This window comes from Tribolium castaneum, chromosome 4 (genome assembly GCF_031307605.1).
Source record: "Tribolium castaneum strain GA2 chromosome 4, icTriCast1.1, whole genome shotgun sequence".
NCBI lineage: Eukaryota > Metazoa > Arthropoda > Insecta > Coleoptera > Tenebrionidae > Tribolium > Tribolium castaneum.
Window position 1 is genome coordinate 22917194 of NC_087397.1, and position 16356 is coordinate 22933549.

A 16356-nucleotide genomic window follows, 5' to 3' on the forward strand; every position below is an offset into this window, starting at 1 on the left:
TGTTCTAACTCACTTTAATCAATATTTTTATAGACCAAATAAGAAACCCGTCTTCCTACGTTCGTGATTATTACTTCTTCAAAAGATCACAGTATCCACAATTGGAGTTAATTCACATGAAACCGGAGGAAGCATTCAATGCTTTGCAAAAACAAGAGCTGTTACACAAATTTGTTGAAATCGGGAAAGTTCTTCTCACTTGGGCCATTTTGAAGAACGTTGACATGGTAGTTCAAAGAGTTGTTTTTCTTCACGAGGAATTAATGAAACTTCCTTCGTTTCCTCGCAAAGCACTCGAGTCTGATTTGGATCTTTACAAAGGAGGAACACTTGGTAAAGAGCTTCTGGGTTTAGACGTCCTCCATAAATTTATGTGGGTGCGACTTATTGCACGAATGTTTGAGGCAATGGCTGGGAATTTTGCCTATTCGGGTGACATCCACTTATTTCTCAATGTTTTAAATGGGTCTGTGATACTACATTCTGAAGACGCGTGCATTTTGCGATATGTTATGGCTACTTATATTAATGCAGCTTTTCATTTTAAAAATATTTTTTCAACCAATGGGTACTTACTTATTATGCCAACATTATTAAAAATTTACTCGAACCACCAAACAAATAAACTAGTCACCACTACTGTTGAATATGCCGTTAAACAGTTTTATTTAATGAATCGGAAACCTTTCATTCTACAAATGTTTGGTTCCGTTTCTGCTATGCTTGATACCGACGAAGAAGGGACGTTTGGTGACGCACACAAAGTGAATGCTTAACTAAAAATAATTTCAAATTTAACCCGATATTTTAGATACAATCGAGCTGCCTTTTCAATCTTCTTTTAAGTCTGGAAACACCATCACCCGATCCGTTAAACATCGCTGAACTAGTTAAAGAAGATAAACCTTTAAAGGCAATAGACTTTTGCTACCATGATGAAAATGAAATGGTGACAATTTTGGACTGTATATCGTTATGCGTGATGGTGGTTTCGTACTCATCTGAGAGTGTAAGAGGATATCAAATGTTGGTAAGTTTTTTAATTTAATTTGTCTTGGAAACGTACCTACGTGTTTTATTTCCAAAGATAATACTGGAGGCTATTTTGCCGTGTTACGTACAACATATTCAGTTACCTTCATACAACAAGGAAGGCAAGACCGAAAAAGAAATCATTAATCAACTTGCTGTTTCTATCAAGACTTTAGTCAATAACTGTGAAGCACTGACAAAGTAAGAATCACTTGTAAACTATTTGTTGTTGCAGTGTTGCCAATAGTGTCACTTAAAAATTCTCAAAGGAGTTGTGAAAAACATAAAAAAATAATATGCAAACAAGCTGATCATTTATTTATTGCATAAACATTAACGATCAAAAACTAGGTAAATAAAATGAATATCTTATACCTGTAAACATTCTTCAAATCCTCTTAGATTCTCCACTCTGCCTTTTTTAAAATCTTTTCTCTAATTTGTTTAGAATTTGTCTGTAGTATTCTTTAAAAGTGTTTCTGAACTCTTAAGATTTTTCTTAACATTCTGTTCTGATTTTTTTCTAAAACGGTTTCTAAATCTGAAATCTATTCTTTTTAGATTTTTTTATAAATCTAATCTCAAATTCTTTTTAAAGTCGTTTTTAGATTTAAAATATGGACTCTTCTTTGGACCATTTGATAAATCTATCTTTAGAAATTCTTTTCTAAATTCTTCTGTAAAAGTATTTTTTCTATTCAAAATTCTTTAATAAAAACTTGTACATTTTTTTCTTCATTCGTCTAATTCTCTTTTAGATTTAATTTTTTTCGTTTGAAACTTTTTTGTAGTCTTGTAATCTAAAATTTTCTAGTTTATTTTTCGACGTTATTTCTGTACTTTTCTCTAGATTTGTTTTATAATTCTTGTTTGATTCTTTTATGAAGCCATCTTTTCATCTGAAATCAATAGTCTTCTTTAGACTATTTTCTACATCCATCTACAAATTAAAAAAAAATCTGCAAACATTTCTCTTCAAGTATTTTCTAGACTCTACTCAAAATTAATTTATAAACTCTTTTTTTACGTTTTTTCTACATTTTCTAAATTCTGTTTTAGATTCTACCCACTTTCATTTCAAAATTCTTTTAAAGTTTTCTTTAATTTTGCTTAAGATGATGGTCGACGCGAATGGACGTACAGATAAAGTGCTGTGTTTTGTTTGCAATAAAGCAGCGGTTAAACGCCGAGTTTTTTGTGCAAAGTGCAATCTTTGGACACATATTGCATGTGCATTGAAGAAAAAGTGCTGTGAGGATGCAACTCTCCTAAATAATCCAGATATCGACGATGGAAATCTCATATCGTGACGGATATGAGAAAAGTTATCGGCGAGTTGATAGAAAAAACAAAAAATTAAGACTCGAGGTTGAACAATTAAAATTGATAAAAACAAATAACATAAATCAAGATCTCAGTGTATTGAATGATGAAACTATTATTAATGAAGCTACCGAGTGGATTAGAAGAGAGAAAAATGTTGATGATCAACAAGGGGCTGATTATAACACGGTTGTGAACATGCTTACACCTTTACTGCCAAACAATGACGTTTCGGCGATTGTATCTATTACTCGTATTGGCAAATCTAATCCTGCAAGGGCACGACGTATTAAGGCGATTTTTAGCGATTCGGATGTTGTTCGTACTGTGGTGCGTGCAAAATTGAAGAATGGGGTCTACATTAACGAGGATTTAACACCGATCCAACAAAAGAAAGCATTTGAAGTCAGGAAGGAGTTTAAAGAGCGTCTGGCAAAAGGGGAAAAAGATTTACTTTAAAGGTGTACCGAAAATAGTTGTAGCAAAAAACAAGTATGGTAGCGCTCAGCTCCGTTTGCGTGTGCGTCATCTGACATTTCTGTCACTACGTTTACATAGCAGGGGCATAGCGGTGACAAACTATCAAATATTTTTTGAGGTTAAGAAGTGTTTAAATTATGAGTTGTTACAAAAAATACAGATTCACAAAACAAGAACTAATAAACGCAGAATCAAAAACCTAACGAAACGCAAATCACAAAACACAATAAACGAACAGAAAATACTTGCGATTAACACCGATAACACTTTCGACAACCATGCGATGACGTCTATAATTTACTGTCAATGTCAGTTTGACAAATTCGTGACACTTGACGGTGTTGTCGAAGTGCACATGTAAATTAATGTTCAAGGATTCCGGTTTTTAAGTCTGCGTCACAATGTGATATAAGTAACTATAGAGCGGTATCCTTAAATTCAATATTTTCGAAAATTTTTGAGATTATCTTGTCCACTGTTTTGTACAACCATGTAAATAGACTAATTAATCCAGCTCAACATGGTTTTGTTAAAGGCAAGTCTACTACTACCAACTTATGTGAAAATGTTCAGTTTATTTCGAAAGCATTGGATAATAGAAATCAGGTAGATATCGTATACACGGACTTAACTAAAGCTTTTGATAAAGTAGATCATAAAATAATGTTAAATAAATTAGATAAGTTTGGTCTGAGTAGTGACTTATTACATTTATTTAAATCGTTGATGTGTGATAGGAAGCAGTATGTGGAATATAAAAATATTCATTCTATTAGTTATCAAACTACTTCGGGTATAATACAAGGATCAAACTTGGACCCACTTATACATAAACGATTTACCAGACTGTTTGAATAATTCCACACCTTTACTATATGCAGATGATTTCAAATTAGTGAAAGTTATAAGTTCGATCGGAGACTGTGATTTACTTCAGAAAGACATTACAGCAGTAACTGAGTGGTGTATTAAAAATAAATTACAATTAAATATTGACAAATGTCATGTTACGTCGTTCTCTCGTAAACTAACATCATCTTTGGCATCTATCCAGAACAAGGGTTCTCACATAAAATTTTACTAGACGAATTTAATCAAGTTGAGTTGAAGAAAACTTAATATAATTTTATTTTTATATAAACTTGTTACTTGTTAACATATTACAGACAGCTTAGAATTACTGGCCCGAATTCTTATCCCATTATTAAATTTAATAACGTCTCTAACTTCCATGGCAACGTTTGCATCTCTTTCTACAGCATTAGATTTACATAAATCTATATCGTTTTATGTTTAGTTTAATAGTGTATTTAGCTAATCACATCCTTAATGATGAGATAAGAATTCGGGACACTGTATTTATTAAACTTTTGTATACCTAGAATAGAAGGGAGATGTAATGTTACATTTTGTTGTGAGTTGCACAAAACTAGGCATTTTCAAAATTCTTCCCTGAACAATATATGTAATTTGTATAATTCGATTGTGTCTTCGGCTAGTGATATAGATGTTTTTTGAGTTAATATAAATAAATTTAAAGTATTATGTAGGGATCATTTTAGTAATTAGAAGTAAACATGTATTGCGTTTTCTGCTCAACTATTATTTTTGTTTTTCAAGTCCAACAGTTCATCCTATCATATCTTCTAAGTCATCTTCAGATGTTGAATTGTGGTCTTATTTTGTTATTTTATAGTATCTACTTTCATTTTGTAACCACATTTGGACTTTTGTCTGTTGGTTTATTATTATTATTATTATTATTAGTATTATTAGTATTATTATTATTATTATTATTATTAGTATTATTACTATTATTGTTACTTTTAAAATCCGGAGCCTTTACATACTTTAGATTATCTTATACATCTATTTTTAAGTTCTTTTAGAATTCCATTTCCAGGTGCATCTTTTACAGGTATTTTATAGACTCTACACATACAATAAGTTGTCTTTTATATTCTTTACTGTGTTTTTCAATATTCATCGAGATTTTTCTTTGAAATTTTTTTCTACTGTTATCTACATTTTTCATAATTTTACATTTTTCTTTGAGTCTTTTCTAAAGCCGCTTCTATCTCTAGATCCGAAATCTTGACTTTTCTTTAGTTTATGTTATGAATCCAGGTTTAAATTTTTTCACAAATTGGTCTTTTGATATTCTCCTTTAGAATCGTCTTGTGGGCTGTACTCAAAATTATTTTGTAAACACTTCTTTTACTCTACATTATCCGATTGCTTTTTTAGATTATGTTATTGTTTTTCCGAATCCTATTCCGGTTTCGTTTGGAATTTTCGCACAGATTATTTATTAGCATTACTTCTCTACAAAACATTCTAGTTGATTTTAAAAGCGCATTTGCTTACCGAATTCATACAATTATCAGCAACATATTTAGAAAAATATTCCTTAAAAATTTTTTACATGATGTTAAATATAAATTTACCAGGATTTCGAATAATCCAATACGGGTCTCAAAATATTCTCAGAATTCTCCAAAATTATTGTTGGCAACACTGCGGAACTGTTTAAAACTGCACTGAATCTGTGCTTTATAAAATATGGTATTTCTATTATTTTCACCACTGGATGTCAAATTGTCTATAGGAGTTACAATGGACCGTATCGGTCAAGTCCAGAACACAAAGGTTCCAGTCAAAGAAATTACAGTCGAGGGCCTTACTCTCCAGGCTTCGATTTTGAGGATGAATCACATTCAAAATTTATGAGCGAGCACTCTAGAGCTAAAAGCATGTATGAACATGATGTAGAAGACTCGGAAGTTCTTAGAGCAGAATATAGAAGACCAAGGGATGTCCTTCTTTCACTCGTGGGGGAGTTTATGTGTAGAGCCACTGCAAGGTTGACTGAATTAAATAAGAAAAATAACCAAGAAGGGAAAAATATTGAACTTCTCGATATACGATCGCACATTGTACATCTTCATTTCTTATTAATTTTGTAAACTGTTTTGTCATTTTTAGCGACTGGCTGATATCGCTCATACTTTACTAAAAGTTTCTCCATACGACCCTGAGTCAATGGGATGCAGAGGCCTTCAGCACTACATGAGTTACATTTTGCCTTCGACTGAATGGGCAAATGATGCTATGAGACCGGCTTTAGTTACAATTCTTCGAAGACTTGATAAAGTATTTCAAAAAATATCGAAAAAACCATCAATTCGGGTAATTAGACGTAAAAAGAAATAAGTAGTTAAGTTGATTTCACAAAATTATAGAGAAACACCGACTGGGATGCAGCTGCTGGTCTTCTTAAAGGAATTTACGACACTATGGTAAAGTACCCATACATTATGCACTGGCAACATATTAAAGCACTGATTAACACATGTCAGGTATGTAAATCAATTTTGTTCTGCTTGTTTTTAATGCTTTGTTCTAGTTTTTGATTGTCAGTGATTGTTATGCCAGTGAAGGTGTATCATCAGCTACTGCAGCTCTGATGAGTCAGGCTCCTCCACCACATTTCTGTTCAATGGTGGTGCGGTTAATAGCGCTTCAAATTCAAAGTACTACTGTAAGTAAATTAACATCAGGTTGCTTACTTAGAGTACAACATCTTTTTTTGTTATATTTTGCGTTTGCTTCTTATTTTCTCGGGTTATAACGAGTGTATACATACATTAAATATTCATAAAATTGTTAACTAGTTGTGCAATACTGTAGAGAATGAGAAACAGTTTAGATGCTATTTTTAAAAGAATAATTAAGATGGTAGCGTCCAATTATCCTTAAATTTAATGAGAATCTCCTCATTTTTAGAGGTTTTCTTTAACAGATAAGGAAAAATAATGGAATATAAAAAAATCGTAAAAGAGACTGTAAATGTCTTGCTTGAGAATGGTTCATTTGATTTGTCTTATTGTGAAATATATATTTTTTTAATTATAAAACTTTTACAGCATTTTCATTTTAAAAGAAGCCAGTCTTAATAACTTTTGACAGTGAGCGAATCTATTTTCAAGCAAAACCAGGTCGATTAGGAATGCGAGTGGGAAGTTCAAAACCACCATTAATTACATTTTAGGTTTCATCCCTTAATCGCTAACCACTCCTACAATAAAAATTTAAATGGCACCCCCTACTTTTACAAACATTTTCGGAAAGGAAAAAAAATGTACGTATCTAACTGTCAAAGAAAAAAAAATGTTTTTCTTTTTTTTGTTTCCCTCATTGCATTCCTAATCGACATTTTTTTTATTAAAATTAATTTGGCTTCAAATCATATCCTACTACGATTAAACATTTCAAAAATCTAACAACCCTTTACTAAAAAACGAATCGACAAAAAATTTTTCTCTTTGACAGTTAGATACAAAAAAATTCCCTTTCCGAAAATGTCTAAAAAAGTAAGAGGTGCTATTTAAAATTTTAAAGTAGGAGTGGCTAGCGATTAAGGGGTAAAATCTAAAATGTAACTAATGTTGGTTTTGAACTTCCCCCTCGCGATCCTAATCCACCTGTTTTTGCTTGAAAATAGATTTGCTCACTGTCAAAAGTTATTGAGACTGGCTCTTTTTGAAATGAATGCCCTGTATAACAATTATTTTATTTTTACCAATTGTAAGCAAATACTGCATGGCACGATTGCTGCTCTGTTAATAACAAATTCCTAGGAGGAAAGTAGATAGGAAAATCCCTAAGGAAATTGGAGAAAAACGCGAAAATGTTAAAATAGTACCGGTATAGTACTAGGGGCAACATCTAACAAGAGGTAGTACGACCAAAATTAGAGTCTACAGTAAAATACCACAGGTTCTTCCATATATTTTCAACAAAATTTGTTGTTACACAAAATTCACTCCATTGAGTTCCAAAAACAACTTCAGATCTAACACCAATTTTAGAGTTTAACTTCTCTTTCAGGATATTTGGGAAAATTCCATAGCGTTATTGTATTGTATTCATTTAAATCAACGATTACCTAATTTAATGTTAAATAATAATGAAATTGCCAATCGGAAAACACCTAAATAGTGAATTAATAATAACATTAAGAAAGTTAAACGAGGTTTGATTAAATGCCAAGACGTCACAAGAGTCAAATTTGCATAATTCCGCATATGTAGAAACTACCTACTTAACACTTAACAAGGGTGGGAGGTAAGCGAGTTAGCTTAGCTTACGCAAGATTAGCCCTTGGTTTTGAGGGGGATTCGACTTTTGACTTTCTTCTGAGTAAGTAGATTTCATGCTGCTTTTAAATTTTTATAAATTTAAAACAAAGTTTTTTTTTACCTTTTAGTATTTATAAATTTAAATAAGTGAATTTAAACAATAATTCAAAATCTTTAAATTAAGTGCTAGAGTTAAGTGTTTAGTGGGATAAGTTACAAAGCTCCTGAGGAGCAACCAACAACCCTTGAGTGGAGGATTAAAATTTCTAGGTAGGCCCTTAAAAGGGTTAATTAATTTTATTTATTTGAGGCGGCCCCCGAGAACTGTCAAAATCAAACTTTCAAACTAAAAAAAATCTAAATTCTTACACTTTTTTACTTTTATACAAATCTGAAAATCGACAACAATTTTCAACCGGAAAGCATTGTGGCGCCTCCAACTGGTAAATAAATTTTGTAAGCGGTAATTTCTAAAATAATCGTTCTCAAACAAATTTTTCTAAAGGTTGTTTTATCCTTGCTACTACTAGTATCGGGTTCAGTTTTTGCAAAAATATTTACAATGATGTTGTGCATATATGGTGTATTTTTTCCGATCTGTGCAGTATCTTGCGTTTTGCACCCTAGTCTCAGATCAACAGATAAAAAAAAAACGGATTCAGTATTAAACAAAAAATGTGTAGTTTTGTGGGGAATAAATTTTTAATCATTTTGCTTTTTGTTTGGTACTGTTCCGTAGTCTATCTTTTGAGATATGTATAAAAGTATGAACACAACATTTTGACAGTGCTTGGGAGCCGACTTAATATTATAATAATATTTTGAATAATATATTATATATTTATATTATAGATATTTTAAATATTTTGAAGTCATTTAGTAAAAATTATCGTTATCATTCATCTCATAAATTTTCTCGTAACCACAAAATTATTGATCATTTAAAATTTCGGAAACAAGCAATTATTTAAATTCTTCACACTAAATCAGCTATTTCAATTTTTAAATAAATCGTTTTTAACTTAAAATAACTCGCAACAAATAATTCCATTTTCGATGCAACGGTCATAGCTTTAAATTACAATATTAAAATTTGCATCTTCTTCGCTTCAAAATTATTAATTTGCTACAACAAATTTGATTAAACGGCATCTAGCAAATATTCAACAACAATCAAAATCTAAAACCAAAACCCATGATGTTTACTCAAACTGTTGTACAGGGTGCTGCATTTTGGATTTCCGAATACGAGATCTCCGAAATTAAGAGGTTTAGAGAAAAACGAGTGACACATTCTCGGGTCCGTTTTTTGAGAAATCTTAAAAAATCATATCTTCCTTATTATAAAAGATACACATTTGAAATAAAGGCATTATACAGGCACTTTTTTCAGAGCAAAATGAGCTTATTTGCAGAACATTTTACGAAATTTACAGAGAGCTTTGGTCTTAAAAAGTAACATTTTCCTTTTTTGAAATTACCAGTTTCCTAAATTTTTCAGTTTTTTGTGGTTTCACTTCCTTATAATTTCAGTTCTCTCATTTCTTACTGTTGTATATTAAATTATTTTTTAAAGTTGCAATGTCTTTCAATTTTGAAAATTCGTTCTGAAAAATGACTAACTTTCTCACTCTGAAATTTTAGTTAACAGCATCATAACAAAATTGGAAAAAGTAGGATCACTTGTTAAAGCTACTAAACTGGTAAATAAAATTTTATATAATAAATTTTTAAAATTTTTTTTTAATAAGTACTCCAGGAGTTTGGACATAGTACTTAGTGACAAACTATACAAACAAATTTGGATATAAAAATATCAGTTGAATGATAAAGTATTGGTAATGGTAATTGGTAATAAAATCAGATGCCTGATTTTAGAACTAGTACTAGTACTAGTATGAATTTCCATACACTGAGTTCATTTTCTAGGTATCTATTCGGAAGTAATATTACCGTTGGGGGCGCCACTGAGCTAGGTCGAAAACAGTAACCATAAATGGCGGGAAAATGTTTATTCGGATATTTTGAGCGTTGTACGAATTTTGGGGCTTCACAATTATTACATTGCCTATGCGGAATGATTATTGCATCTTTGATGCAAGAAACTTATGTTGACAAATGAGAGATGACGAGGAAAACGCGAATAACGAATGACTGTTTGGTTCACTTTCTTTATTGGAAAATTATTACAAAGACATTGAAAAACCTACCTTTTGGCATAATTTACGTTTAAATGTATCAGCAGTTGTTAATCTTTATTGTAGTTTTGTAGATTTACCGCAGCATTTCATGATTTTTTCAGTGGAAAATTCTAACCTAATATTCATAACACTTCACTAATTTATTGGTTTCTTGAGCCAAACTTTGTGTTCGCTGTGATCCATTACTTATAATCTTTAATTAGACAACTGTTTGATAACACTTTGTAATCAAAATTTAAATATTTTTCACTTTTTATCCACTTCCAAGTTCCAACAATAAACACTTTATACCATGAAAAACTACAGAACCAAAGTCAACGCTAGTATTTACCACCACGCACTTTTAAAGTAATTCTTTCTATTGTAAGTAACTAACACTATACATGCAAAATTGTTGAACAATTCATTAAATGTCAGTTAAATGTGGCATTACGAAAATTTCTTTACTGTTTTCGACATAGTTCAAAAGTCATCACCAGAGGGCGTCTAGTTAATATCGGAAATAAATTCATTTTTTTATATAATCAACTGTCAGTGTCAAAATTCTGATAAAAACCAGACTATATCACCCTAAAAGTTCATGTTCAACCACTTTTAAAACTGGCTGTATTCTGCATTGATATTTTGAACACCAGATTTAACTTTTTTGAAAATTGGACGTTAGTGTTAATCGTTAATTCGTTAGTCTAAAGGGGGTCTAAAATAACTAAAGGTGTTGTATACACGTATACGTGTTTTAAATTGGAGACAGCTTAAAAAACTTGGAAATTGAATTTGCCAGGTAAAAAATTGCAGCAAACCTGACGGCTCTTTGAGAGTTGATTATAAAAAAAAATCGACTATAGGTATCTCAACCAAGAAAATAAATTGAAAAATTTGTACAGAAAAAAATAATTTTACAAGAACACATTTAGAACAATATGTAGGTTCCACAATTAATTTATTTAATTTAACTTATTTATAGCTTTTTCTTTGTGCAGTAAAGAATTTTAAGATTTTATAAAACGTATTTTGTTTTGTTCGTTTTTGTATTGGAATGTATTGCATTAAAAATTATGTTTTTATTTTTTCTATACCTAGTAGGAATTAATAAAAAATGTATACTAATATATCGTAAATTACCATATTTCAATTCCTAATGTCTGTTTTTGAACAAATTTTTTTGACACCTAAATAATAGGTTTTTAACTTCCTAAAAATCCGATCTTTAGTAATTAGTTATTTTATAAAACGAAATCAAGTGAAGAAACTCTGATAAAACAAGAATCAAAATACAGTATCAGCCTACACCAAGTTTTTGAAATTAATATGTTGTTCAAAGAAAAATTTGGTATTAACAGTCTCAATATCATTAATAATTTCCAAATTAACTAAGTTCCAAGTTTCTGCTCCGAACTCATCTCTGTGAACTGTGTTACGTTAAATTATTGTTAAATTCATTTTTTTACAAAGCAACAAACGAGACTGAAGCTGAGAGAGCTCTCAACTGACTTGAATTGACTTGACTGAACCGTAACATCTTGTAGATTTCACAATGTTGTTTTAGTTTATTTGTTAAAAAAAAGTCTAAAGTCAAGCATTTTTGACTTGGCGCACACTGTAGACAAAGTGTAAACTTATATAGTCAGTTTCCCACCCTTTTAGCATTCCCACTAACCTACTAGCTGTAATTGTACAGTAGTTCTTTCATAAATAATAAGGAGCCACGTGACCCTCGTGGTTTTTTATTATTTGTGAAGTGACAGCACAAAAAAGTCAACAATAATATTTTAGGATAACTTCTCTCTTGAACAAGTTTGTGGAGGAAGTTCCACCTTCGCTACCCAAGACAAAACAGAAAGTATGATAATGAATCTAATAATGCCTTTGTGTTTACGAGTCGGTAGTGGTCGAAAGGGTAACGTGTAAATAATCGCTAAAACTGCTAGTTATCCGAATAATTTCAGACGTTTTTGCCATGAAACAAAGTGATATTAGCTTTGCCATAACTCTAGTATTACATGCAATGAGTCCGCCTAGTACAAAGTCAGTGGCATCCTCAGGTCCAAATTTAAAATCAACTTCGGAAATTCGAACTGGTAGTTTAACTTTTACAGGCACTAGGGACACCAAAACATCGTCCAAAATTAACACTTCTTTGTATCAAGTCTCTTTCCTCGGTAATTCCCTCAAGCATGAGATCACAAATTTGTGACGACTGATATGTTGCAGCGTTAAAAATCATGATGATATGTTTTGAGGGAGAACTAATCACTGTGTGGACTAAAATTGCTCGGACCATGAGAGAATTGGGGAAAAGGAACGAGGCGGCAACGTTTCTGTGGGACTTCTTAGATTTTGTTGTCACTCATCGAACGCCATTATTTATTCTCATGCAACCGTTTATTTTCCAAAAGGTCTATCTCTTTGCTTTTTGATGACAAGTTTCAAAGTTTCTTTATTCGTACAGTTGGCACAACCTCCAATATCAGACTTTGAGCGAACAATACATTCGAGAATTAGGGACAAAATTAGGGGAATAGGACTTCCGTTTCCTAAAAGTCGAGGAGCTCTTCTAATGGAACTTGCCCACGAAATGAAAGAATTAAAAGAAGAGTTAGAAGACGGTACGTTTTGTAATTGTTTATTAAAGAAAGATAAAATGTGATCAAAATTTAGCGTCTGAAAATACAGACCCAAAAAAGCAAGAAGCAACTCAACCAACTGTTCAAATGACCAGCGAGACGAATCACGGACGACACCAGCGACATTCACTTATAGGATTATTCACCGGGGATCACGGTTCTAAAGGATCTACAGACCATCCTCACACAACGCTTCCAGCAAAAGGTAATTTATAATAAAACATAAATTTAACGAACAGAATAAAAATCTATTCAATATAAAATTTGCAAATGTACAATAATGATTACTCCGCTAAAATTATCTCTAAAATTTATAATAATATATAATGATAGGAGTTTTACAAGACGCATTTTGTAGCATTCACGGATTTAGTATTTTAATAGAGCAAGTGGTGTATTTTTCTACATTGCATTTTTTGTACCAAAAAATTAATTTTGAAATTTAGGTAATTTTGTGGCAGTTGACAGCATTTGCGCGCAGGCCGTGAAATGAAATTAATAATTTGGATCGTCAGAACACGTTCAGAATACATAAAATGTGTCCAAAATGTTTTGCAATGTACCCCTTAACAAATACAGGCTTTTGTGGCAAATACGTGGAATTTGAAAATTGGTCTAAGGATAACGAGATCTCAAATTGTTTTCTTGTACTAGCATTTGAAGTTATGCTTGTACATTACTCGAAAGGAGTTTCAAGAGGCTACATATCCAGGATGGTACAAAAGCCTCTAAAGGTTCGCATTTGATTAAATTATTGCACTTGAAACAGGTGCCGATTTACACTAACAGTTCTCTCAGATAATTGTCAAAAAACTAGGTTCTTAACATTATCCAACTAAATTACCCTTATTTTTAGTGTAATTATTATAGCACTCCGTTGGATATTACGATACGCAAATCGCGTATCATAATGACCTCAGAACGAAACCGAAGTAGAAAAATCATGTTTTTCTTTAATAAAAAACAGAAACGCTCTCGTAAGTAGAATGCCATATTTGAATCGATCAGACATTATTTTAGAGTACAAGTACTTTACACAGGTTTATTCACTTTTCCAAGTGATTAAACGTATGTCACATCTACTAGAAAGAGTTTATTTATTTATTAATTATTTATTTATATTTATTTTGATGCAAATTTTAAATAACTTGTGACCTATCTAAAAAAGAATTATATACTTCGAAATTAGAGATTTAATTTTTGCATTATGGGTGTTACCGAGTGTTTCAGTATGGTATCCGCAACTTAACCATTATTTTTATAAGAAAGTATAACAACAAACCATATACAGGGCTATTCATATTTATGCAGCAATATTTGAAACCGTTGTATAGCACCTGATAACTTTAAAAATTGACAATTTAAGGCTGAAACAAGCTTTTGGAAACTTAAACCTCCAATAAAGTTAAACTAATTTTGTAGTATTTACAATAATTACAAAAACTTATCATTAGTCATTACCTGATTAATGGTTTCATTCCATTTCAAACTTTGAATACTACCTACTAACATAATAATAATGCCATGCGATCATTTGAATTTATAATTAAAGTAGGCTGTTTTGTGTAATTGAAAAACTATTACAAACTGAGGGAAAAAATGTATTTCAATTGAATTTTATCATTCAAAACATTATTATTTGACCCTTCAGCTTTTTATCTAAATAAAAGAACTTGTAAACCCTACTCTAATTACAAATTCAAATAAACGCATGGTACTTTGTTGCACGGTTGCACCACACTCTTTCTAAACACACGGCACATCACAGTTAAGTTTTATAAGTGAATTGATAAAAAACCATTTTTGAACAGTCTGTATTTTGTAATAAAAGAACAGTTCGAAAATTAAGAGTTGACCCTATCTCAAAAAACCCTGCAATAATTCAGTCAGTCAGTCAAACACAATTTACCAAAGCATTATTGCTGCGTTTTTCGGGATAGCGGCACGAGTTTTTCATTTTCTACATGCGTCAGACCGCTCAACTCTCAATTTTTGGGTTGTAATGTGTTTTTTGACTGTTTGCATGGTTTGTGTTTTGTGCCGTTTTTTTTTATATCGGAAAGTGATGTCCTGTTGTGACTAATAACTTAATAAAATATTTTTTGCACGACTGAGCTCTATTTGATTGTTTACTAGGCCTGTTTCCAAGACAGTATGTGGTGTTTACTAGTTGCTACGTCGAAACGCGTCAGTAAATAAATTAGGCGTCGGTAAGTAATTTTGTCGACGCCTTGGACGTAGCAATCAGTAAACATAATTTGCTGTCTTGGCAATTATTTTGACATTATTTAATAATTTAAAAAAAATAAGAATCGTGTAAAAAACGCCATAAGCATCACGAACGTTAAGGATTGCCGATCTCAGACAATAATTGGGGTCGTCGCTACGTTCCTCCTCCAAACAATTGTCTTCGATCGGTAAAATTTCCTCACCGTTCTTGATACTCCATATACTATATTGCTTACTTCAAAAAGCCAAAAAAGCAAAAAATTATTTAAGTAAATGTCGTGACAAGATCCAGATATCGACCAACCACTAACTAGGAATTATTATATATAGTTTTAAAAAAATGTTTTAATTAGTTATTACTTACTTGTTAATTATAGATACTAATTGTAATAATTTTTCTAAAACGACAGTGTAGATTTTATTAAGTTGTTTGGATACAATTGGATGATTTTTAGAAATACACAAAAATGACTTTTTGGCTTAAATTAATAACTAATTTGTTATTTATTTATAGAACCGAAATGGAAATTTTCAATTGCAGAATTGTAATTTTAAATCAAGACTGAGTTACTTCTTTTTTTGGATACCATTTTAAAGTCGCATTTGTTTTTAAGTAAATTACTTTCATTTCATTAATTTTTGGTTTTCTTATTAATAGAAATTAACAGTTAAAATCATTTGTAGTTCCAGAATCGTCCACCAGCACTAGTCATGTATCGACACCTAATCAAGCAGCAAGCGATGGACAAGATGCAAATGCTAATGGTACTTCTACTCCTTGTAATACAATAATTGGTAAATTAAAACAATTAGATTTTTTAATAACATTGCTTAACTATGACTCTAAACCACAGAGCATGTCACACTATTACATTTCAACTCTTCTCTTGTCCCAAAACCTTTCTTTGTAGTAGGTGTTCGATGTTTGCATGTTTCAGATCGTTCATCACAAAGGTCATCTGTGAGTGACGACCATGGCATACAAATGCCAAAGTCTGAATCCTTAATCTCCCATAAGGCTCATAAACTTCGTTTTGTGTCTTCTGTAGAGTTTAGACATTCTTCAGGTAATACTTAATGTTTGACGCATTTTTATTGATACAAAAATTTATAATACTAAACCAAAAAATTAGGGGAAACTTCAACCACACCGTTAAGTCCTGGAAGTCCAGCTGACGACAGTTCTGGAGAAAACCATCCAAGTAAATCACGACTTCAACGCATAAAACCACAAAGTCGCAAAACTTTCAGAATAAGGAAAAGCCGGAAGAATAGTCGAGTGGAAGTATTCACTTTAAACTAAATTCCAAATTTCGTTTAATACTA

The 16356-nt window shown here is 31.5% G+C and overlaps 1 protein-coding gene across 13 annotated transcripts in view; it reads left to right on the forward strand.

Moving 5' to 3' along the window:
- Positions 1-16356, forward strand: part of unc80 (uncoordinated 80) — a 60618-nt gene that overhangs the window by 42192 nt on the left and 2070 nt on the right. For 9 of the 13 annotated variants that reach the window (XM_064356426.1, XM_015981935.2, XM_015981946.2 and 6 more), the window contains 15 exons: positions 34-764; positions 812-1030; positions 1088-1233; positions 5444-5771; positions 5821-6024; positions 6078-6194; positions 6242-6376; positions 11951-12074; positions 12124-12336; positions 12389-12573; positions 12627-12783; positions 12836-13006; positions 15715-15825; positions 15969-16097; positions 16164-16315. In XM_064356426.1, the coding sequence (XP_064212496.1) occupies positions 34-764; positions 812-1030; positions 1088-1233; positions 5444-5771; positions 5821-6024; positions 6078-6194; positions 6242-6376; positions 11951-12074; positions 12124-12336; positions 12389-12573; positions 12627-12783; positions 12836-13006; positions 15715-15825; positions 15969-16097; positions 16164-16315 (3122 nt within the window). The remainder of the gene's footprint in view (positions 1-33; positions 765-811; positions 1031-1087; positions 1234-5443; positions 5772-5820; positions 6025-6077; positions 6195-6241; positions 6377-11950; positions 12075-12123; positions 12337-12388; positions 12574-12626; positions 12784-12835; positions 13007-15714; positions 15826-15968; positions 16098-16163; positions 16316-16356) is intronic. The other 4 variants (XM_015981963.2, XM_015981943.2, XM_015981959.2 and 1 more) reach the window with 4 other exon arrangements.